The 23291-nt window shown below is 37.0% G+C and overlaps 2 protein-coding genes across 3 annotated transcripts in view; one reads left to right on the top strand and one right to left on the bottom strand.

The window, feature by feature from the left end:
- Positions 1–7378: 7378 nt before the first annotated feature.
- LOC144645759 (uncharacterized) lies at positions 7379–9089 on the bottom strand. The gene has a single exon (XM_078505305.1). It carries the CDS (start codon positions 8783–8785, stop codon positions 8174–8176), a length of 612 nt encoding a protein of 203 aa, XP_078361431.1. The 5' UTR covers positions 8786–9089; the 3' UTR covers positions 7379–8173.
- Positions 9090–13270: 4181 nt separating this feature from the next.
- The window catches only part of LOC144647261 (neuronal acetylcholine receptor subunit alpha-10-like), a 16561-nt gene continuing 6540 nt past the window's right edge, over positions 13271–23291 (top strand). Inside the window, exons 1-3 of one of the 2 annotated variants that reach the window (XM_078507038.1) lie at positions 13271–13537; positions 20185–20285; positions 21841–21995. In XM_078507038.1, coding sequence (XP_078363164.1) covers positions 20216–20285; positions 21841–21995 — 225 coding nt within the window. In that variant the 5' untranslated portion in view covers positions 13271–13537; positions 20185–20215. Of the gene's footprint in view, positions 13538–17592; positions 17720–20184; positions 20286–21840; positions 21996–23291 lie in introns of those variants that run through there. The other variant, XM_078507037.1, reaches the window with a different exon arrangement.

Genomic DNA, 23291 nt, shown 5'->3' on the forward strand with positions numbered 1-23291 from the left:
GCTTGACAGGTTAATGTTTTAAAAATGCCTTGATATTCGATTAAAATTTCAAGGGAAAATCTCTAATTTAAAAGCTTTTAGTGTCGACTAACTTATGTTAACTTATTATCTGCAAATCAGTTTTTTGTCTGAAAACTGGTTTTCTGAAACTAATTGCATTGTCGAGAGATTAGTTTAGAATCTTGGGATAAAGCCAGTTGCTAGATTTTGTTTTTCTCGATTCGGAGTTTGTGAATGAATGCAAACTGGCCATTATCGATCGAAGAAAATTTGGCTCTCTTCTGTTCCAAAGGGTGACCTTGAAGTATCGAGAAAAGGGACATTGGCCACACAAGAGCCTGTATGAAAATTATAAGCAGGTGACAGATAGGTTCCCGGATGTATGAAAGTGCAGCTTTTCCCTTTGATGTCCCATTTGTCTGACGGCTGTCTAACTGATCTGATACACAGATAAAATAAAACAAACAAAATATAGCAAACAATACTGACGAAAATACTGACAATGGCTCACAAAAACCATAGTTAAACAATGTGTTCTTATCTGTGTCCGGTTCCCGGTAAGAAGTGGCCAAAAACCTGTTAATACTTTTGTGTGCATGCATGCAGTTATCAAAATTAACAATGCAATGTTTGTAACTGATGTATTAAAATTTTGGCACATTACTAAAAGCCGGAGGTTTTATTGAATGACATATTTGTGTTGGGCATGTCAACTATGGAGGAAAAGCAAACATCTTTAATATCAGAGATTATTATTATTTTTTTAAAAAAAAAAAAAAAACACATTTTGAATCTACGTACAGCTGTAAATTTCTTACGCCATTTTGAAATTATCCTATTTTATTGGCCAGTTTGATAAACAATCGGTCAAAGATGATTTGTCAAAACGAATTTAGTCGAGGCTCTTGGAGTAAATTAGTTAGTTAAATTTTCTTAAATCATCTCAATCTGTTGATGTTCTTGTTGTAGTTGTTAATAATATTTGTGAACAGAAAAATAACTTAAATTATAGTGAAGAAATTATTCAACATGACACGAGCGTGGGACAAAGAAAAAATCGGAGTCCCCGACGGGAATCGAACCCATGGCCTCCCAGATACCGGTTGGGCGCTCTAACCAACAGAGCTACGAGAGACTCGTTGTGAGCTGAGCCATTTACTAGGTTGATATGTGACACGCGTCCTGCATACTGCTAGGATCAGCAACGTCGAAATCATCAAATGTGTAGTAATAAAGATGGTAAATTTCAAGCTCGGTGATAAATAGTGAAGAAATTATTCAACATGACACGAGCGTGGGACAAAGAAAAAAATCTGAGTCCCCGACGGGAATCGAACCCATGGCCTCCCAGATACCGGTTGGGCGCTCTAACCAACTGAGCTACGAGAGACTCGTTGTGAGCTGGGCCATTTACTAGGTTGATATGTGACACGCGTCCTGCATACTGCTAGGATCAGCAACGTCGACGAAATCATCAAATGTGTAGTAATAAAGATGGTAAATTTCAAGCTCGGTGATAAATAGTGAAGAAATTATTCAACATGACACGAGCGTGGGACAAAGAAAAAAATCTGAGTCCCCGACGGGAATCGAACCCATGGCCTCCCAGATACCGGTTGGGTGCTCTAACCAACTGAGCTACGAGAGACTCGTTGTGAGCTGGGCCATTTACTAGGTTGATATGTGACACGCGTCCTGCATACTGCTAGGATCAGCAACGTCGACGAAATCATCAAATGTGTAGTAATAAAGATGGTAAATTTCAAGCTCGGTGATAAATAGTGAAGAAATTATTCAACATGACACGAGCGTGGGACAAAGAAAAAAATCTGAGTCCCCGACGGGAATCGAACCCATTCGATTCCCGTCGGGGACTCCGATTTTTTCTTTGTCCCACGCTCGTGTCATGTTGAATAATTTCTTCACTATTTATCACCGAGCTTGAAATTTACCATCTTTATTATTTACAACTTAATTAAATTATATTAACTATATTCAGTAACGATTATACTTTGCATGACTTTGAACAAAGTAAAAAAACTTGGCTATTATTGTTCCATGATTCGTGCGCGAGTTATCAGATAACTGGAAGCACCAAGCTATGCGATACTGCATAGCTACTCTAGCGACGATCGACTCCAAAGAAAACCAATTTTTGTAAGTGTGCAAACGACGCAAACAAATAAACGTAAGGTTAAAACAGGCACGAAAAATCAAGACGGAAATAAAGACCGCTTAAAATACACTTACATTTGTGTACGGTCCCGGGTAAAAGTCTGACGTACTGAGTGAAGAAAACTGTTAAACTGAACTTAAGCTGCAAAATTCTGTCGTGAATGCTGTCTCTAGTCCGTTGTTCGTGAAAAACCACATCCACCTACATTATTTTTCGTGAGCTAGATCTACGGGACTGTATATGCAAATTGCCGTAGGCAGTTCGTACGCCAAACGCGGCTAATGGTAATGAAATTTATAAACTACAATGAAACTTGCCAACTACAATGGAACTTACAAATTGCACCTGCAATGAAACTATATAAAGTTTTACGATGATGATCCAACAGCTTCTGATAAAGCTTCAATAGGTTCCCCGATGTGTGTGTATTAACTTGATGCTCACGTCTAATGCTTTATTCATATACAACGTAAACTTAGTTTCCCTTGACTTTAGCCGTCTGATTCGCCAGCCTTTGATCGACAAGGAGACTTGACATGCCCGGTGACAAGCAAAGTGAGAACCTTTATTTAATGTCTAATTACAAATTCTAGCGCATTACCAGCCCTTATTGCGGGCACTTAAAATTTTTAAAGTAATATAAAATCATCACAATTTAAAACTCAAAAATCTACAATTTCTGAATACTTCATATTTGCAAGAATAAAAGGCAAGAAAAAAAAATTTCCAATTGTATCATGTTGGGCCGTACAAGAAGCCAAAAACTTGTCAAGCAAAACAGCAAAACAACAAAACAAAAAGAGACCCGTTTATATCAGTACACAAGAACATAAACTTCCTTGCACGCTGTATAGGAGTCTGTATAATGTTCTCATTTGACAGTGTGGAACTTCTCATGAGTCATTAGGCATCCGTTACAAATTTTATTTGGGCCGGATCATTTCATAAGAGTACGGAACAAGCAATTTAATCACAGCAACTACGGACACAATATGAACTAAGTGCTTAGGCCGCATTCATTTTTTTCTTCCATTTCGTTATGTTCGAGTTGACATTTGAAAATTAATTTTTGTTCCCAACTGTATCGAATGAAATTATTTTATTTACTTATCCCTTACGAAGTTGTGCAAGCTCAGGGTTTATAACTTGGATCTTACGATACGCGTTTCGTTCTACTCTATATACGAGAACGTACCTGATGTTTTCCCTGCGCAGAATAGCTATTTCTGTTAATGTTTGAATAATAAGGACAATAAGTGTTTATTTCTATACCCTTTATTGTGCGAACCACCCAAATATTTCTCGTAACAAAGAAAAGAAATTTAAAATAAACTAGGCTAGTTGGTTAAATCGAAAAATATTTAATTTATAGGTAGTTATATTTTAGTTATCAGTTTTACACGGCATTGAGATGTGTTTACAATTAATGAAAATGGAAATTGAACATAGTGCTATCTCGAAATATTAAAAATTAAAACGAGTGGAAACGATGTAAATATGAATACGTTGTAAACGAAATTAACTCAGTCATATGAGTTGAACTTTTAAATGAGCTTTCCCAATAATATTGAATCAAAATTGTGTGAAACATTTTTGGCCTTTCGATTGTTATTCTCTATAATACCTATAGTTACTAGTTATTACTCTAGATATTTCTTTATCACACAAGCGAGAAATTAAACCAATTGAATTGTGGACCGAACACTATCCAGACTGTATGAAAGTTCCAGTGGATATGCTAGCATTGATCATTTGCTAGCTGAATCGAATAAACGAGCGTACCAGCTCAAAAGAATCGTTCAATTTATTTTATCAAGAAAGGAAGGTAGTTTAGAACGCCAACTTGACCTTGCTTTTATTATTTGCACTGCCTACAGGTGAAAAAAAAGTGGTGCCACTTTGGAAACATGCAACATATTTACGACTGTTTCTCGATTTAAACAATTTATAAAATTTAAAATAGAGTTTATATGTAAGGTAATATACGTGAATTTCTACTTATTTTTAGTGTGTTTATCTCGTATGTTAGTATCATTATGATTGATACGTGAATAAACACTATAAACGTACATGAAATTTTTGGATACAGAATGCTAGTCGAAAAGGTATAAATTCGGAGCTAGACTGAAACCCCAGAGAATTTCCAACACTGCGATACCCTAGCGATGCCTTACCAATCAGCCACGAGATATGGCCTTTAATATGAAATAAGCTTCGAAAATGCAATTTAACTGACCTGGAGTAAATCCCATTTTTATCTCTCTTGCTTTCGTAGAGATTTAACGACGGCAACCGATGTAGCAAATATATTCTTCTACGTTGACATTTCTGTCTAAAATTGTTTTCTCTGAATAACACATCAGAGGTGCGGAGCATAAGATGTATCAGTGACTACAAAAAATGTTGTCCTTCGTGTTGCTGGGGTGTTTTCAAGGAATTTCATCTTTATTCAAAACGATTATTACAACTCGTATATTTCGACATATTAAAATTCTAACTTTGCTCCGACCCTTAGGCTGGGATAAAACAATAGAAATAGCTTCGATGAATAAACAATTTCTTTTGTATTAGTATTCCCGCCTATAAAGCCTGGGGACAAGTTTAATAGAATTTTGGTATAGGACAGTATTGATATAGGACACTTGTTTTTAAATTTAACAAATATATCAGTCCATTTTGCCGTTGTCTTTGCAGTTATGGGTGCAAACGTTGCCTACGAGATTGAGTAGAGTGGGTCACTGATATTCGTACCATTTGTTGTGCATCTATTTAATAAGCTCGAATTTTTTATCGCATCAGTTCGCGAGGGCGCAGTCCGAATCAACTATCACACATAAAATTCGAAAGCGAATACATATAATCTAATTCTTTTAGTAGAAGCGAACTAGTTATTCAATGCTTCAAAATGATTTGGTATTTTAAGCCTCTAATGGATCGAGCCACTAGATAATACTAATTGCATGATCATCATCCAAGAAAAATCTAACCCTTGCGTATTCCAAAATGCCAACTCGAAAAATTGATAAAAGTGACATTGGCGACAAGCACCTGCTGCCAGAAAGCACAGTAGCTTGGTCAATTCGTCTGCCTGATCTAGTACAAGAAAACAAGCAAGGATCTGCTTACCATCAACACAGATCAATCCTAAAAGTCCAGGGGGAATAATCATGGCATTCCGTTGATCTGTTTGGAAAATTTCAGAAATACACTGCTTGGAGGGATGCATTTCCTCAGCTCATTTTTCGTACTTTCTAGTTGGAGCAAGCACATTTTGAACATCTAGAATTTTGAACGGCAAGACGAGCTTCAAAAGTAGTAAAGTAACTTTTTAAAGTACATCGAAGAACGTGACATTACTCATTTAAACCTTTATTCCTTTTGAAAGGCTTTTACATTTCAGTGGCGGATCCAGACCTTCAGCTAAGGAGTGGGCCGGCTTTTAAAAGCTTGACTATAAATGTTGAATTCTGCGAAGATAATTCCGGCACTTCAAAGAAAATGCGCTATTTCCGAAAACATAAGGTGGGGGCACGGGCCCCTCCCTTGGGTCCGCCACTGCACTTGTCTGCAAACTGAAAAGGATTTATTAAGACAATTTCTACGCGTAATTATGAATTTTATTTATTTGCCACAATTGTGCTGTTTTAGTTATGTAGAGGATCCTGAAGGGGGGTTCTAAATCCCATTTCCCAGACAAAATTTTTCCCAAATCCCATTTCCCAGGCTATTTTTTGCTCAAATCCCAGTCCCAGTGGTGAAATTTTTGGTAAATCCCAGTGAATGGAAATCTGGGCTCGAACGCACTATACGTGCAGTAATTGTGTTGTTTTAATTGTCCTAAATCACGTTTTTATTTCTGCTAGTTATCAACGCTGTTGAGTACATTACTTTTCATTTGTTCGTTTGTTCGTTTGCCTAAAAGAGAATTAGAAATAAATTGATATTTACTGATTCACTGAGCCTTTCTCAAATGCAACTACTCGTTCGATTACCCTGATTGACAAAGACTTACTATCACTTTTTTTAACATTTTCATTTGTTCGTGAGTCCGGAGAACGAATGGCGCCCTGTGTGAAAATTCCTGGGTCAACCAAGTCTATATAAAAATATCCACGCTGAAATCGGTAAATCCCCTTCGTTTTCTGACATTCTCAACTACTCCACACATCCGAATCAATGTTTTCTTCAGTTGTTTTGGTGAGTAATTCAGAGGAATCTCTAATTTACAATTTTCCGTGTGTGTAACAAGGTTAGTAGAGGAATTAATCTTGCCGTCACATGTTCCGCCCAATCTCGTACCTCGAGTCTTCGTTCCCTACTGCGTAAGCTTGACGAAACAAGCGACTCTCGAAAGTTCTGTTGCAGGATCGATCTTAATTGGTTTTGAAAACAATAAAAATGGCTGGAAGTAAAACACCAAGAAGTTCGTCGATCCAGGCTTTTAAAAGCTAAGAACATGTAATTCAACCGTAAGTCCGATATTTTCTGACTTCCAATCAGAACTTTCAAGGGTCGCTCGTTTCCTGACCGCTGGTCACAGGGAACAAAGACTCCGGGTACGAGGATGTGTTTAACCATATTGTATTATGATAGTTTGAGCATGCTAAGTCATAGCCGTTTTGGTGAGTAACTAAATCACTGACGCAAAAATTGATCGACACTTACGTGCCGGCCTAGGTTTCGATTTAGAGTTTTCAACATTGTAAATATTGAGTGTGAAATATATATGTTTTTTCATGTTCTGAAATGCTTCCCATTCCCATTTTTTTGTTTGTGAATCCCAGTCCCAGTGACCCAAATCCCATTTTCCCAGTGAAAAAAAATAGGCAAATCCCAGTACCAATTTTACCCCTTCAGGACCCTCTATGTATGCTATTCTGTTGTGCAAGTAATACTTATAATTGCCAAAGTTGTGTTTTTTAGTTATGCATGCTATTCTGTTGTAGAAGTAATACTTATAATTGCCACAAATCTGCTTATATAAGTTTACATATTCAAATTCAATCTAGGGGAGGATGACAGACGCCGGTTTCTGTCAAAAGGTGTCTTACAAATTCACAAACGTTGACCTTTCTCTAAGAAAGAGTCTTCTTTTTCATATAACCATTCATGATGTTCAGTATTTATGTAAAGAAGGAAGGCGTTTTTGTCTTGTCTATTCTATAACATAGCCCCCCCCCGCTGTAAATTAACGGTGTAAATTAACTTTAACAGATGTAGCGAATATATAAGACTACTATAATTTTGCTTTTACGTGCAAGTGTACATGTAGCTGATGCTATTTAGACTCGGATTGATCTTGAGGTACTCTCAAATTTCCTTAGTACACCAATACATGAAAACCTTCCACGGAATACCATCTAGATCGATTCCTTTGTTCCAGAAATGCTTTGCCATTATCTCATTGAACAACTTTCGAAAAGACCCTTTTGTGCGATCACTGGTACTGGCAATTACAGAACCGGAGGCGAACACATCGTATCCTTGTTCAATGGAGCTAACTGGGAAAACAAAACTGAAACTCAAGTTTTCCTCGAGATCGCTAAACATCTTTTGGGGTGTTGAGTTGAAAACCTCTTTCCACTTCTTCTCGAAGGGGAGAATGATAGATTTCTCCTTGTACAAGGGAGCATGGAATTCCCAAAGCTCTGCCATCCAAGACGTAGAAAAGTCAGGCATTGCTGAAAAGATGCCGAATATCCCGTCTGGTACAAGTACACGGTTGATCTCTTCAAGAGCTGTTGCATTGGCGAACCAGTGGAAGCTCTGAGAGGCAATCGCAACATCCACACTTGAATCAGGGAGATCTATAGCAAAATGAATAAAAGAACAGATATTTCTTTTAGCTAAGAATTTAGCATTTTTATTTTGTTAAAGATGGGGGGTTGTCTGGGTTCGAGACCTGGCCGAGGCACTGCATTGTGTTATTAAGAAGGGCACTTTGCACTCATGATAGTGCTTTTCTCCACCCAGGTGTATAAATGGGGTCCGACGAATTCACTGACTTTTGTTATAGTTCTTCATGAAAAGTTCATCCATAAACGTTATGCGAGTTACCGTTTGTTGTTGCTGTTTAAATTTGACTCTCTTATAGTCACCGAGGCGGTGATTTTGAAATGACTTATCTATGCTTTCGGCGGCACACCGGATTAGTTCCGTTTCGGGCAGCGTACGTTTAAAATGCTCACACATGTTCTCGAGAGGTTCGCTTGCAATAACGTGGACTTCCTCATCCTTTAAAGTTTGTAACATGATTCGGGTAAACTTGCCCGTACCCGAGCCAAGTTCTAAAATCTTCACCCGATTTGGACGAGCTGTGTTGGCCTTGTTCAACAATCCAACATTCTGCAAGAAGGCTTCTACCGCGTCTATGGGATAGTCTGGTCGAACCTTTTCATAGTTGGAAGCTGAAGCAAACCCTTTACGAGCCAACTCAAGGACACTGTCTCCGCTTTGAGCGGTGCCTTGGCTGCTCGGTTTCTTCGACATTCTTGTTAATAGTCTTGAAACTATTGAAATACGAGACAACTGTGGATAAATGCGGGCATTTATAGTTTCCTCGCCGGAATCAGTTATGACGTCATTGTTTACATTTTTCCTCATTGGCATAGGCCTTTGTGTTGAGACAGGGTTCCTTATACCTCTTCCGCAAAATAGAATCACGTAAAAATATTTGGTTTTTTCGCATCACGAAAAATTCTAAAAATGTTTTCACGTTCACGCAAATATCATTGCGATTCCTGTTACTGTAAGACTGTTACGCTCTAAAGGTGTAAGACCGGATATTGTGTCTGTCAAGATCACGCACGCGACAAAATAGCTGACAAAAGTTTCATCTGTTTAAAACCCAACCACAGAGCTAAAACAAAGACGAACGTTTATTAGAACTACCTAAAAAATCAGAAATAAAGTCACGAAAAAGAAGATGATTCACGATTCACGTCTAATTCAACTTGTTCGTTCACGGGTCACGTTTAAGCTAAAAATTGCGTTCACGTAAAAAGATCTTAAAATTCGGAATCACGAGTCACGAAAAAATAAAAGCCCAAATCTCCTTCCACGGCAAAAAAAATAGCTCAATCACGCTTTACGTAAAAAGTGAAGGGGGCCCTGTTGAGAAGGCATCATGATATATGCAAATTGACTGTAGATGAAAACGTAATAGTAATCGACGAATTTTTCAACTCTTTGCATAAAATATTGAAGGAGATATATTAGCTTTCGAAAACTGCAATACATTTTTTGTGAATTTTGAGTTTTCAAAGGGAAACCGTGGTTCAATAGATAATGCAACCTACTTTGTGTAAAAATCACCTTGACTCATTGACAAATGACTCATGATCATAGACTCATTTGACTCATAAAACAGGGGACCTCACCCGCAAACAAATTCATAGCGAAAGTTAATCGTGCCATGTAAGGAGAAAGTGAGAAAAACCAAACAATATAAAATTGAAATCACTGCCTCAAACAGGGAAACATTCCATTGAAAGTAAGCCAAATAATCCTCCATGTGCATGAAAAAAAAAAATAGGGCAATGTGTCCGTGTGTTCTGCTGGTATAACGTATCAACATTGCTAAAGTAACTGTCTTCAGTTTTTCGGGTAACACCAGATGATTCGTCACGCAGATGCGACAAGATTTGAAACCTTTAAAGGTCACAACCCTCATGCATGCAAAGTAACATGCCTCCAGAAGGTGGTCGTAAACAAAAAGATTAGTTGTAAATCCAATATCTTTTTAGTCGATGAAGTCAGTCAAGCCTTATGCCAGAGGCAGTGGCCGGAATTTGTACCACTTTCTGTTGCGATTGACCGATCAATAGAACTCAATAGAACCGAATGAGTTAACAAGAAATCGCTGCAAAAACATGAAGCAAAATACTCCTGGAAAGTTATAAAGGACTGATACAAAGTATACACGAAAGAGACAAATTATGTATTTGTGTGTTTTATTAAATTCAGTGGACAGACATGATCATATCTCTACATTTACTAATACAATGGAAACAATGGAAACGCTTGACCTTGCGAGAAGTGTTGAATATCGTATATCGAATGTCACACTACAAGATAACGCAACTTTATGTTGAACAATCATTCAACAATGATTCAACACAGAAGTTGTCAGCTACTTTTATTTAGTATACGTTAATTTTCCTGAAAATTAGTTAAGACCCACTTGGGAAGCGTCATCGCCTCTGCATGCACTGCAGGCCGTTTATTTTGGAATGCCTGATTGTACGTTCGTGGTTAACGTACTTTAACGACTTTCGACTTCCGACTTCCGACCTCAGCATTCAGACTTCAGACTTCCGACTTCCGACTTTTTTAAAGTTATTTATTTATTTTTAAATACTAGTGAGCAGCACACAGTAACAGATGTTGTCAACTTGCAAACCACATTCCAGCTAGGGTGTGAACAGCAAAAAACACCTACAGATTTGCGTGCAGGATATGACTAAAATCCTGCGAATGCGCAATGTTTAATTTGATCGCAAGAAAAAATTTAGCTTTGCTACAGTCAAACGCATGCTGTGCAATCTATGCGAAATGAAGCCCTTCTTCATTATATAGGACAGCACTTTCGCATATAAATGAAATAGCCTTCTTAACAAACACAACTAAGCACGGATCGAAATTACATTTACACTATTGGTCCAGATAACATGAGCCGATTATAAAAGCAGAATTTTCGATCCTGCAGACAAGTCAGTACAATCAAAAGCCCTCTGGGCTTAGTGTCTCGTGTCACTTTTCAGAGTTTATTTAAAAAAAGAGATCGCTTTTCACGTCTATTTATTGCTTGCAAAGATATCGAAAATTGAAAAGCGTGTAGCTAACATAAAGAAACATTTAGACTCCTCACCCCTAAAATTTTATCTAAAACTAAAGTTGTAACATTCACAACACGATAAACGAAACTCTTGATTCAGGTCAAATGTTCGGGAATTTTCCACGCAGTAATAACGTAGGACTGTATTTCAACTTTATTCCCAACAGTTCAGTGCAACTTTCGACGACAAAATGAAACCTTTAGGATTTTAGAAGCAGAGGCTCATAATACCAGGGACCACCTACCCAGTACACATGTTTGAACGAAATCGTAGTCGAAACAGGGGTGTGCCATTTCCACCTCAAACTCTGGTGGCCACATATTCATGGATACGACCACAGTGACCATCTACTGGAAGGCATCAACGCAGAGTAGGATCAAATATATATTTTTTGGACATGATTGTATAAAGACCGAACTGAAGAAACTAGTGGCCACCAGAACAGGAGGAATGACAGCTTGACCCAGATAAACCGGGAGGAGAGTTGTACCCCCTGTTTCCAGCGACACTCCCACTAAACTGGTACCAAACTAACCGCAAAATGCAAACAAACAGATTTACGCTCGGGAAAGCGAGACAATTTTAGAGTAAATGCTCACAGCTGGAACTACCAAAATAACACACGTTAAAGCAAACAAAAGTGAGGAGCACTACACCTGGGCTCATGGAGCCACCACTTCGTAGATCAGTCCATTTCGCCGTGGCTTTGCAGTTCAAGGTGCAAAACGTTGCCTACGAGATTGAGTAGAGTGGGTCACTTATATTCGTACCTTTAAATTTTTTGATTTCCTTTTAGTATTATCTTGTAGACTAGTTGATTGTTAAGATATCAAATTATAATGATTGATTAGCCTTTTTACTATAAATAAGAAAGTATCTACTATCTATTGTTACACACTTTCTATTGTTACACTCTCTATTGTTACAAACTTTCCATTTACACGCACTTTTTTAATATCAGAAAACGAGAATTTGTTTGATTTTCTTTTATTATTAACATTTAGACTAATTGATTGTTAACCCTTAATATGCTAAGTCCGCATTATTCCGGGATTTGGAGGAATGGCCATTCAACCACTTATGACGTCACCAATTTACACGTCAGCAGATTTTTGTGATGTGCAACTTATAGAGTTTGGATAGATCTTTCCACAGGAGTGTCCATCTTGAACATCGACTGCATTCCGACAGAGCTATATCGAAAAAAACGTGATCAGTTATTGGTGTAAAATTGGTGCTAAAACAGGCCAATACGTGCACAGAGTAAAAGATAGAGAGAATAAGAAAGCAGAGAAAAACGAAAAGGAAAGGAGCAAGGAAAAAAATCGGAACGGTTCAGCAAAAAGTCCAAATTTTGGCTAATGCGCATGCGCCAAAGTAAAATGTTGTACATTTTTACATGGAAGTTTCATCAAAAAAATGAAGTGTCAGAAAGTGCATTTCTAGCAAAGTTTAGAGAAATTTAGGACCGTAGAGCCAAGAAAATCGATTAACGGTTAAAAAACGCGCTTTTTGAGTAATTTCAGCATATTAAGGGTTAAGAGAACAGGTCAAATTTCTTCCTAATGCGCTTTTTCATGTAATTGCAATTTATGGAGCAAAAACAACCCGAATCGAGCAAAATTTCGCATGATTTTGGATTTTAGGTGTTTTAGCGTAAGATGTCAAACTTAAATGATAGATATGCCTTTTCATTTAGTCTACAAATAAGAAAGTATCTGCTATCTATTGTTATACTGCACACATTCCATTCTCTCCTTCGATAGCATGCAACATGTTCTTTTTGGCATTATGCCAGACGGCATAATAGCAGCAGAATCCAAAAATCATAACCCCATACATTTTCTAACAGAGCGATAGCCACCTTTTATAAATCAAGTCAGAAATACTAAACAATTTAAAATGCGCAATAAATGTGGTAAAAAGATAAAAATAGCTAAGAATAATAAGTTTTTAAAAAAAATATATGTTGAGTTTAGATTTGAAAGAACTTAAATTGTCAAATGAACGGATAAAAACAGGCAGACTGTTTCAGAGTTTACGAGCGGAAACAGCAAAGGCTCGATACCCATGCATAGGACTTAAGGTTGAAATTGATGGGATTAAGACGTAATGAGGATGATAATCGGAGAGTTCTAGAAGGTTGGTAGCACGTTAACAATTAAGATGGTGCATTTTAAGCTCTGTAAATGAAACGAAAACAGCGGATGCCCATTTTTGCTCACACTAACGCACTGGACGCGTGTCACATATGAAGCTCTATTAAATGACCAAGCTTGCTACCAGTCTCCCTGTAGCTCACTGGAGAGCTTGGGTTCGATTTTCGTCAGAAGCCACGCGACCCACAAAGGGAACGTCATCTTTCCAAATTCTCCATACATAAACTCCAATCAGTCCCTTGGACGGCATCCCCCTGTGCGACACACTTCTTCGCTTATCAAAATCGAGAGAGCCTAGCTGTTTTCCATTCTGCCGAGTATAAAACAAGAAGACGAGGCACTGAAAACCCCTTCAAGACGCCAAGGTGAGGATATAAGTTAAATATATAAATATATATATATATTAAAACAAAAAAAGACAAACTCCATTCCAGAAGACTGACTACATTCTATAGCTAGAAGCTCTTTGCGTGTCGACAGTTTCACAGAAGCTCGTGTAATCCGTTCAGTAACTGTCAGGTCATCATCATTGTAAATTACTGATCTACATTTATAACTGATCTACGCTTGCCCTACACTTCAAGCTTGACTAGACGAAACAGTAACAGCCATTTAAAGTCAATGGCAAATAATGGGATTCGCCTCTGAGCTTTTCAATGCTTCGGGGTAAATAACTTACGATTTATCTGTACTTGGTGTCACTGGTTATCAGAAGGATGGAAAATTCAACCTTACTTTTTTGATTCCACCATTTTTTAAATATTTTTTCGCTGACTCCTACTCTAGTGCGTGTCAAGCATACAAACTAATACCGAATAATTGTTATGATTATCATTTTAATGCAAAGACAATTTATATTCAGTTTTGCTATTGTAGATCGGTTGCACAGCTGAATGGCCTAAAGCACAGCTCCGCGAATTGGAATTTTAAACTCAACTAAACCATGGCCTTTTAGAGCTACTTGCAGTCAATAGCTTTTAAATTCCCAAAAGCCAATTATCTAAGTTAGTGACATTTATATCAGAGGCAAGCTTCATATAAAATAATTTTCATTCCGCATGTTTGACATTGTTAAGCGTCAAAAATCTTAGTTGGCAAATTTAAATCATTTGATACATAACCGACGAAAGAACCGCTAACAAGTGGCTACCCTCAATACAGTTTAGCAACTTAAATTATCACTTTCACAATAATAGATTTCAATATTTATTACCACGCGTGTAACGTAAATCTAACCTTCCAGTCGCAAGTTCGAAACATAAACTCTCCTAAGATAAATCCATACATTTCTTCTAATGCCAGTTCTAAGAGTACATAAAGACAATCTCCGCTAGTTGTTAATTTGTCGGTATCATCGTAGCCTCCTACGCAGACGTTTTTTTGGGTCGGTCGTTTTACAAAGTTGACGAGGCTTGAAAATTGAAGGGTCATGCAAAGAAAGGCTTTTTTCGCCTTATTCCTTTTATTGTTGCTGATCATGAAAACTAAGTAAACGCAGCTGAAAGGAAGTCGAAGCAGAACTGAATATTATATTAAATAATCATTCAGTAGTTCATTACCGCCTGAAGGTAATTTCCTTGCTTTCAAATCACAGCTTTTGCGCAGTAACCTGACCAAAGTGAAATGTTGTTTAGGGAAGACAGCTTTTCTTTTTTGAAACATAATTATCTTACGCTGTGTATACAGATCCTCCAGAGAAACAAGGGATGGTTTGTCGAAATCTAAACTTCAAATTAATCAACGCTAGGTTTTTGTCATATCTTCCAGACATCAGTTACTTCATGCAAAATTTTCATGTCAACGAAAAGTCGGTGTTTTCAAATTTCTGACAGACAATTCAAAACAAAAGTCTTTAACATTAATTTCAATCCTCAGATATTGATAGTTAGATTAATTATCGCAGCACCCATATGGCGGACACAAGACCACGATTTTCAAAATATTATTTTCCAAGTTTATTTTACCTTTAAGCTATGAGCTCGAGTTCTAATTGTTTTCGATTTCTTTTATTTTGTTGTGCTTGAGAGCTAATACACTCTATTCTATCGGTGGAAACGATCAACAAGTCGAAATCTCTAAACAAAACCGCAAACATTAAAAGATATACCTGGGAAATTTTAAAGGATGACAGATGGTCACGATATTGTTGAATATAGAAAGGATTGTAAATTAAACAAGTCGCATCATACAGGAAAGTTATTTTTTGCATGGATTTTAGACAATTTGTCTGACGTTCTTTAGGGTGATTGTTGTGTTGTTACGTATAAACACGTCAAAATTACAAACGGAGCTTTAAGCACAGACGTTTCTGAAGCACGGAAGGTAACCAAAAGTTCTCCTTTAGGCGCAATTTCATTCCTGCCATGAGTTGGAAATATCTTCGTTTTAGCATTAACAATGACGCTTAAACGAAAAGTCGATAGTACGCGCCCAAAAAGAGAACATTTGACTTCAGATTTCAGTCAGCGTCAATAAGTCAAAACGTTGGTATATTCGTTTTAGCTCACTAATATCACCATCAGAGCCGGCGCGTTTTTAGTCAGCGGTTGCCAAACCTGCTGGCGAAAAATGAAAAATGAAAATGACACATGGGGAGGTTTTTCATCGGTATTATTTTCAAACTAATAGAACCGTTTTTGACAAATCTCATGAAATTTGATTTTCCTAGCTACACTTAAAGCAATTTGAAGCGGCCTTCGAAGAGTCTTCCTGTCCACGAAGAATTATATGATGACAGGAGCCCATTACTAATGGGCTCCTGATGATGATAAAGACCAGCTCATACAGTCGAAACGTCATTTACAATTTATGCGAGTACATCGTCATACAGACAAGAACACTTTATATAGCAAATTTTGGTTGATCATGCTATTTGCTTTAAAGAAAGGATGATTTTAGATATTTTATTAATCCTCGAGCAATTCATCCTTCACTGGCAATCAGACGTCCTCAATAAAAATTGTGTGAGTTTTAACAATCTAAACAGTTAAGGATTTGCGTGAAGCGTTTATGTGAATGTTAACTTGTTCACGAGGGTGAACAGACCGCTTTTTTATAGCAGAAGTGAATTCCACATGTTTCGCTGATTTCCAGCCGCCATATTGGTGCCCGTCCGCATAGGCACCAACACAGCGTTTCCATACTATGCTCTCGAAATTTGTGTGGAACATTTTGGGACTTGAGACTTGGACAAGTAGACTACCTAGTAATTTTCTATAACCTGAAATATTCTTGTTTTTTTTATCAGATTCACGGATTTTTAATAGAAATAATAAACTATTTCATTCAACGCAACCACCCTCAACCTCGCCTCAGTTACCCGCCAGTCACCATAGGGTCCGAAAAGGCGTTATGTGCTCTATTGTACTGTTGAATATAGTTTGTTTGGTACACCACAACATTTCGTTTTAGTGTGACATTTTTGTATATATTGTCTTTGCAGGCTACCGAATTTACATGCATAATATATTTCCAAAATATAATTATGTACTGTTATTAAGTCACAATGATTGTTCAACGGGCGGCTAGGAACACTCCCATTCCTTATAATGTGCCTTTTTGAAGAAAAATTGTTGAAAGTTTAACGTTGTTTTTGAAATATTAATTTTATACACAATAGTGCGATGACACATTTTAGACTCATCAATCAAGCTTTTCCTATTTCGGGTATACAGGTACAGACTTCATAACAGAAAAGTCGACTTTATTTGTTTTTTGCAGCCGTCGAAGGCAATTATATGCGAAATGCATTACAAAGATGTTTTTTGATAAGATATAACTTTTAACAGCATGAACATATAGCGTATAGCCCGGGACAAATAAGGTAAACACTGATCAGTCAGTTCTACGATGTCACGGCTGCTTTTTTTAAAAAAATACACCCGCACATAGTAGCTGATCACACAGTCATGTCATGTCTGACGTCAACAGGGAAATATGGCTCCACGTACTTATTTAAAAAACCTACTAGGTCCGAAGGCGTTATCTTTATATAGTTGCCTCATAAACTAGTTTGCCTGAAGCCAAATTGTCTTTGCTGTAATTGAATTTCAATTTGTGGTCACGTCGCGTAAAAGTAAGTACAGCAGCCTTCTCGAAGCAGTGTCTTCAGTTGAGACGAAATTATCATGATTTTAAATCGAAGAAGAGCGTCAGATTTTAAGGCATATACTATGAGCAAATTTAAACTTCTCGGTACCTTGCTGCGAGGGATTGTGTAATGATAAATGATCTGCTGAACATGTTATGTTCCTTTTCAAGATACGCTATTTGTCAACTGGGAAGACCATTAACCAACGCACGATTTTAATTGGTCCATTTACCAGACCTAGGTCAACCCTAACTTACAGCTGCAACCATATTGCCGAAAAACTATAATTAAGCAAAACAGCAAAACACATCAGAGCCCTGTTTGAATAATTAGATGTTGAAGTACAAACATAACATAAAACGCGCAGCATTTGCTTGAACAGTCCTAACTATACCCGTTACATTCTTTCAAGAAAAAACGAATTTTGGCAAAGGGAACTTTTTACCTCATATTCTGGGTAAGTTTTTACTTTATGAAATTTTTATCTGGTCAAACTTCATAAAAGCCACAAAAAGCTCGGTTTTTAAATTCATAAAGATAGCACTGTCTATTTCGTTCTATTCCGTTGAATTCATGTTCATGTTTTTGCAAAACTAGTTGTTGTTTTAAAATAATGCGATTTTGCTTAATATGTTCGACTGTAAGCGAAGATGAGGCGCAGTTTTAACTTATCTATTATCCGACTTTACTTAAAAGGTGGTCCATTGTTTCAGAACAGAACAAAATTATTAGATAAAAATTCATCTTTTGTGGTAAATATGTTTTTATGTAAGAATCCTTTCACACTGACTGTTTCGTGAATCATACAGTAGATCTTTTCAATTTGGGCTCTTACAAGATAAAATGGATCACAGTACAATTAGAAGCGCCTTTTTTATATTGCCGTTTTTGCCATTTTAATGTTTCTAATGGAAGGATTTATTCCGGAAGGAGTTGACATGTTTTGCAAAATCGTCGTATCATCTTCACATACTAATTTGTAGTGTTTCACGCACGAAGAATGAAATGTTTTCATTTCTTATCCTTTATTTTTTTTCGGTATTTCAATCTTCTTTGTGTTTTAAAAGCGTTAATGTTTTACTGTACCGATAAACCAGGTAACAAGCATTTTTTAAGGGTTGTAAATTAAGAGCAGGTACAAGAGCAGTATAGGTTTTGTCATACATAACCGTGCAAAAATAAGACACTTTTTCATTATTAAAATTTTAATATTCACTTAAGTGAAAATACGTTTGGTAGCACTGAATTTATTGTTCAAAGCTAAACGAACGTTTTTCTCGAATTAATATTCTATTAGGTAAATACAAAATTTCCAGACGTCAAAACGAATACAAACCAAAAAACTAGACTTTTGAAGAAAACGTATATGTCATTCGCTCCGAACATGCAGAGATCTCGATAAATATTTCTTTAGCGGAATCCATTTCTATACAAGAGCAACGCCAAAACAATTTATATCTTAGCGGGGAAACCGGCGTTATTGACACCTCCTATTGTAAAAATAAACGACCACAAATCAGCGAGTCTTAAAGTGAGGAAGGCTTTCTATATTGTTTCCATTACATTCCCTTTTATTCTGCCAATTGTTTGCAAAAAACTTAAGTAAAATAAGGATCATCTTGTAGCCGCCATTTCTTTTCAAAACTGGATGTGTTGTGTATCCTGAAAACGTTTTATAGGAGAACTGAATTACGCAAATTCCGACCGGTTTTAAAAGCCATCAATTTTGCCGAACTGTCAGCTGTTTGCATTCTCGGTGCTTTTTGGTCAAAATTAAAGTCATAATTAAACCGAATGAACGTAAACAGCCACAATCAGTAAAGAAAGACCAGCCTCACTTTGTTTGCTTTACTACAAGTCAAACAGGTCTGCATTTCTGCATGCAGATGTCACAGAAGCGAAATTTATAAATTCGTGTATAAATTCAACTTTTTACATAAATTTCAGCCGGCCTGGCGGGTAACAGAGGATCACGTGAGACATCAATAAAAATTGGGTCACAAGAACTTGAATAAAATTGTCAAAAACTAGCCTTGGCCTCTGGTCCATAAATATTAAATTAAACTTCGGGGTAAAATTACTGATAATAATAGAAAATTATTCCAGCGTTTTGAAAATCAACCAATCAGAAATCACTCTAGGTTTTTGGAATAGTGACGTCACGCTAGAATTGGATTTAGATGTCCCTCGCAGGGACTTAAGCGACCGCAGAAGTCGAGTGAAATTCGTACAAGTCAAAATTAAGTTCAGTTACAGTTTTGTGCAACTTTTGAATAGTGAATAAGCCCAAAAGAGTATGAAATGTAATAGATTTTATAATCGGATTGTTTTATTTTTACGTTTTGCATGTTTTATAAATGTTTGATTTTATGAGTACGTAGATTTACTTACCACTGGCGGCAAATGGTTTATCATGGATGGATGTCAAGAAATCAAAATTACCATTCTGGTGAAATTTTGAATGTTTAAATCATTTCTTTTTCTCTTTAGTTTTCTTTGCTATCACCACTTTTGGCGTTTTTGTTCTTTCTATTGCATTGGAGAAAAAGGGATAAACAAAGAAATTATAAGCGCTCTCTATCCCTGGTATATAATAGTAGACTTCTCAAATTTCTATTTGCCGACTAAAAGCCATTTGGTATAGATCTGACCAATGGTTTTCATCCGAATGTTTTTAAAAATGTGTGTTTTGGAATAAGCTCTGGGGACTAAAACATTAATTGTGATACTGCATAAACGCTCAATACCGCTTCAGTGCTCTCAGGGTCTTTCAAGCGCCTGGAAACGAGGCTCTATCGACTCTGATTCCTGTGAAATTTCTTTATAAATTTTGTGCTATAAATAAAGTGAGGTCATGCCTAACATTGCTACATAACTAGTTTAAACTTATGCTATGAATATATTGATTTTCTTTTTTGATAGATGGCTCGTGAATGATGGATAAAAGAAAAAGATGTATTCCTTAAGTCAGAGAAAGTTTATTCTTTTAGTTGACCTATTTTGTGGATTGGTTTTATCAACAGGTAAGTCACAATTTAAAAAAAAAAATGCAAAACACGCATGTTTTTGTGTTCGAAACGTCACATGGCAAATGTACTCACGGCTTGTTTTCGAGGTTATAATTCAACAAATTGTCACTATATAGCTATGCCCATATACGGTCAGAACGTCGGGTCAGTTTGCCATATTTGGACTGAGAGCCTGCTCAAATTCAATTCTTTTAATTTTTCTTAGTAAGAATTTTTTTACAGCATTGGTATTTGCAAGAATTTTCTTTACCAACACTGAATTCCTCGGCAAGGTTTATTTTTTGGTCTTGCTGGAATTATTTCCCTTGTTTACTTTCCCTTGTTTACTTGTACTTCGCACACTTACCCATCGTTGTTTCCGAAATTGTTCCTCTGCCTCATTATTTCAATCCGCTATTAAACATCTCAGGAAGCTCTTGCTGCAAAATGGTTACCCTCAAGGCATTATCACGTACAACGTTAACGATGTTTTGAACAGACACAAAAACAAGCCAGACACCCCTGTTGCGACAGTTCCTAAAAAAGATGTCATAATCTTGTTACCCTACTTAGGTCTTCCGAGCATCCAAATCACTAAACGCCTTAAATCCTGTGTATCCGACTTCTACTCTTTCGTCAACCTCAAGATCATTTTTCAGAACACACGCCGCATCAAATCCTTCTTTCCGTACAAAGACCGCCTCAACCGTTCTCAACGATCTAAGGTCACCTACAAAGCTAGCTGCTGGGACTGTGACGATGTTTACATTGGGAAAACAAAACGACGATTGCATGACAGAAAAACTGAACACTTTAAGGCCCTCACTAAATGCGACCATCAATCAGCTATTGCTGATCACATAAAAACCACAGGCCATAACATCAAATGGGATCATTTTGAAATCCTTGCGTCATGCAGGCAAAACGGACCTCCACTGCAAGATTAAAGAGACCTTATACATTCATGAACTACAACCTTCTTTAAATGCCAATGTCGGCAGTGAGAGGTTGTTACTTTATTAACCTAAATGTAAATATTAAGTTACTGCTGAAGATCAATTGTCTCAGTCTCGGTTCCAGACCCCTTTCATAACAATATATAAATAGTTGCCAAAATGTTAACGGTCTTACTTTTGAAAATGTATGTAGCTTAGCATACGAAACGTCAAGTTTATAAAAATGCGATTTTTCATAATGTTTATCACCGCTGTTTGTGTTATATTTTTTAATCAAGTTACGATGGCCTAAAACCAAGAGTCTATAAGATTCTTCCTTCTCCTATATTTATTTTGCAAGAATATTTTTTCGTATTCGCCTAACCCCTCCCCCCCCCCCCCCCCATTTAAAAATTTAAAAATAATCTGTCCCTAAACTGCGAGTACTAGTTATAAAAAATGGATATTACAAAATTTGGCCCTGGGCATTACCTGCTCTTTGAAGCTCAGAGTTTTTCTCGCGGTTCCTGTCTCCGGAAAAGCTGCATACGCTTCTAAAAACAGATCACGTCCACGATATCTGTGCATGTTTTCGCGCCAAATGAAGGTTAATGTTTATATACTGTCTGCCGTAGGAATAACTCTTGGTGAAGATCTCAGCCCTCAACAGAAACTTCACAAACGATTGTTTAATGAAAGTTACTACAGCGTCGACCTTTTGCCAGTGAATAATCTCTCAAGCACCATCAACGTCTTGTTTGGATTTGAGCTCATTAAAATCGTAGACGTGGTAAGTAAATTGTAACCATTTACATGATTGCCGTCAAAGCTCTAGCCCTTCAGGAAGTTCGATTTTGTTAATAAGCCCCCTCTTTATTAAGCTCGCCCCCTTTTCCAAGATGGTTGATCATGGCAATTTATGAACAATCGGGGGCATTGCACTTTTAAAGTTATTTATCCACCACATTTACTTTTTAAGCGATGGCGTCACGATGGCATCGTTTTATGTCATCAGGCGAGTGGAACGGATATGTTGTGCGCGATCAACCGATCAATGGAACCAAATAGGACTATCTAAAGGAATTAATGTTATGTGAACAGAAATCAATTTAACTCAACAAGAAATCGCCTCGTAGAAAACAAAGCAAAATACTTCCAGGCAGTTAGAAAGGACTTATACAAAGTATAAACGAAAGACAAATTTTATTTGATGAGTTCTATAAGATTTATTAACCAGGAATTTCTGTATTCTTTTAATACAAAGGGCCGGTGTAAACAATTACAAGACAGAGTTTGACTTTGCTTGCGAGAAGCATTGTATATCGTATAACCGATGTCGCGCTACAAGATAACTCAATTTTTGTTGGACGATCATTCAACACATAAGTTTTCAGCTACTTTTACTAACGTTTGACAAATTTTCTGAAAATTGTTTAAGACCCTCTTGTGAAACGTCATTGCTTCTACATGCATTGCGTGCCCTTTATTAAAGTAACTACTAATTTGTGAAAATATTAAGAAACAGCATAAAAACATCAAAACGTTCACTTTATTTATTTATTTATTTATTTATTTTTATGATACTTATTATGGTTTGAAATATTAAACCTCTTCAAAAGGTCTTGAAAAGATCACCAAGGTTTAATAGAGCTGTTACTGTATACAGTGATTATAAAGGATATGAAAGGTGCTATGCCATGCATGATGTCACTAGATGTTATATCATTTATTGCGATGAATAATAATAACTTTATGTTTCCTGGTAAAGACCGGTCAGTCGATCAAAGATATAGATATACTACTTATTAACCGAGAGTGAGGTCATACCGGGGAACTCAGATCAGGTGATGATTGACCGAGCGACAGCGAGGAAGGCGCGAGATTCCCCGTAAGACCGAACGGACGGGAAAAGTTATTATATTGACCTTAAGCACTATTCAAAAAAATCAAGGGAAAAACACTGGAGGTAAAACTCGCTCTCGCTCTCTGTGGCCCTTCGTCGCTCAACTAGAAGATCGGTATGCATTCTCAGTATTGAAAAGAAGATGTCGGCATTTGTGTTTTGCCCCCTCGCAGTAGCTTTACT

The sequence above is a fragment of the Oculina patagonica genome, chromosome 3, assembly GCF_052425735.1.
Source record: "Oculina patagonica isolate OP01 chromosome 3, crgOcupat, whole genome shotgun sequence".
NCBI classification, from domain to species: Eukaryota; Metazoa; Cnidaria; class Anthozoa; order Scleractinia; family Oculinidae; genus Oculina; species Oculina patagonica.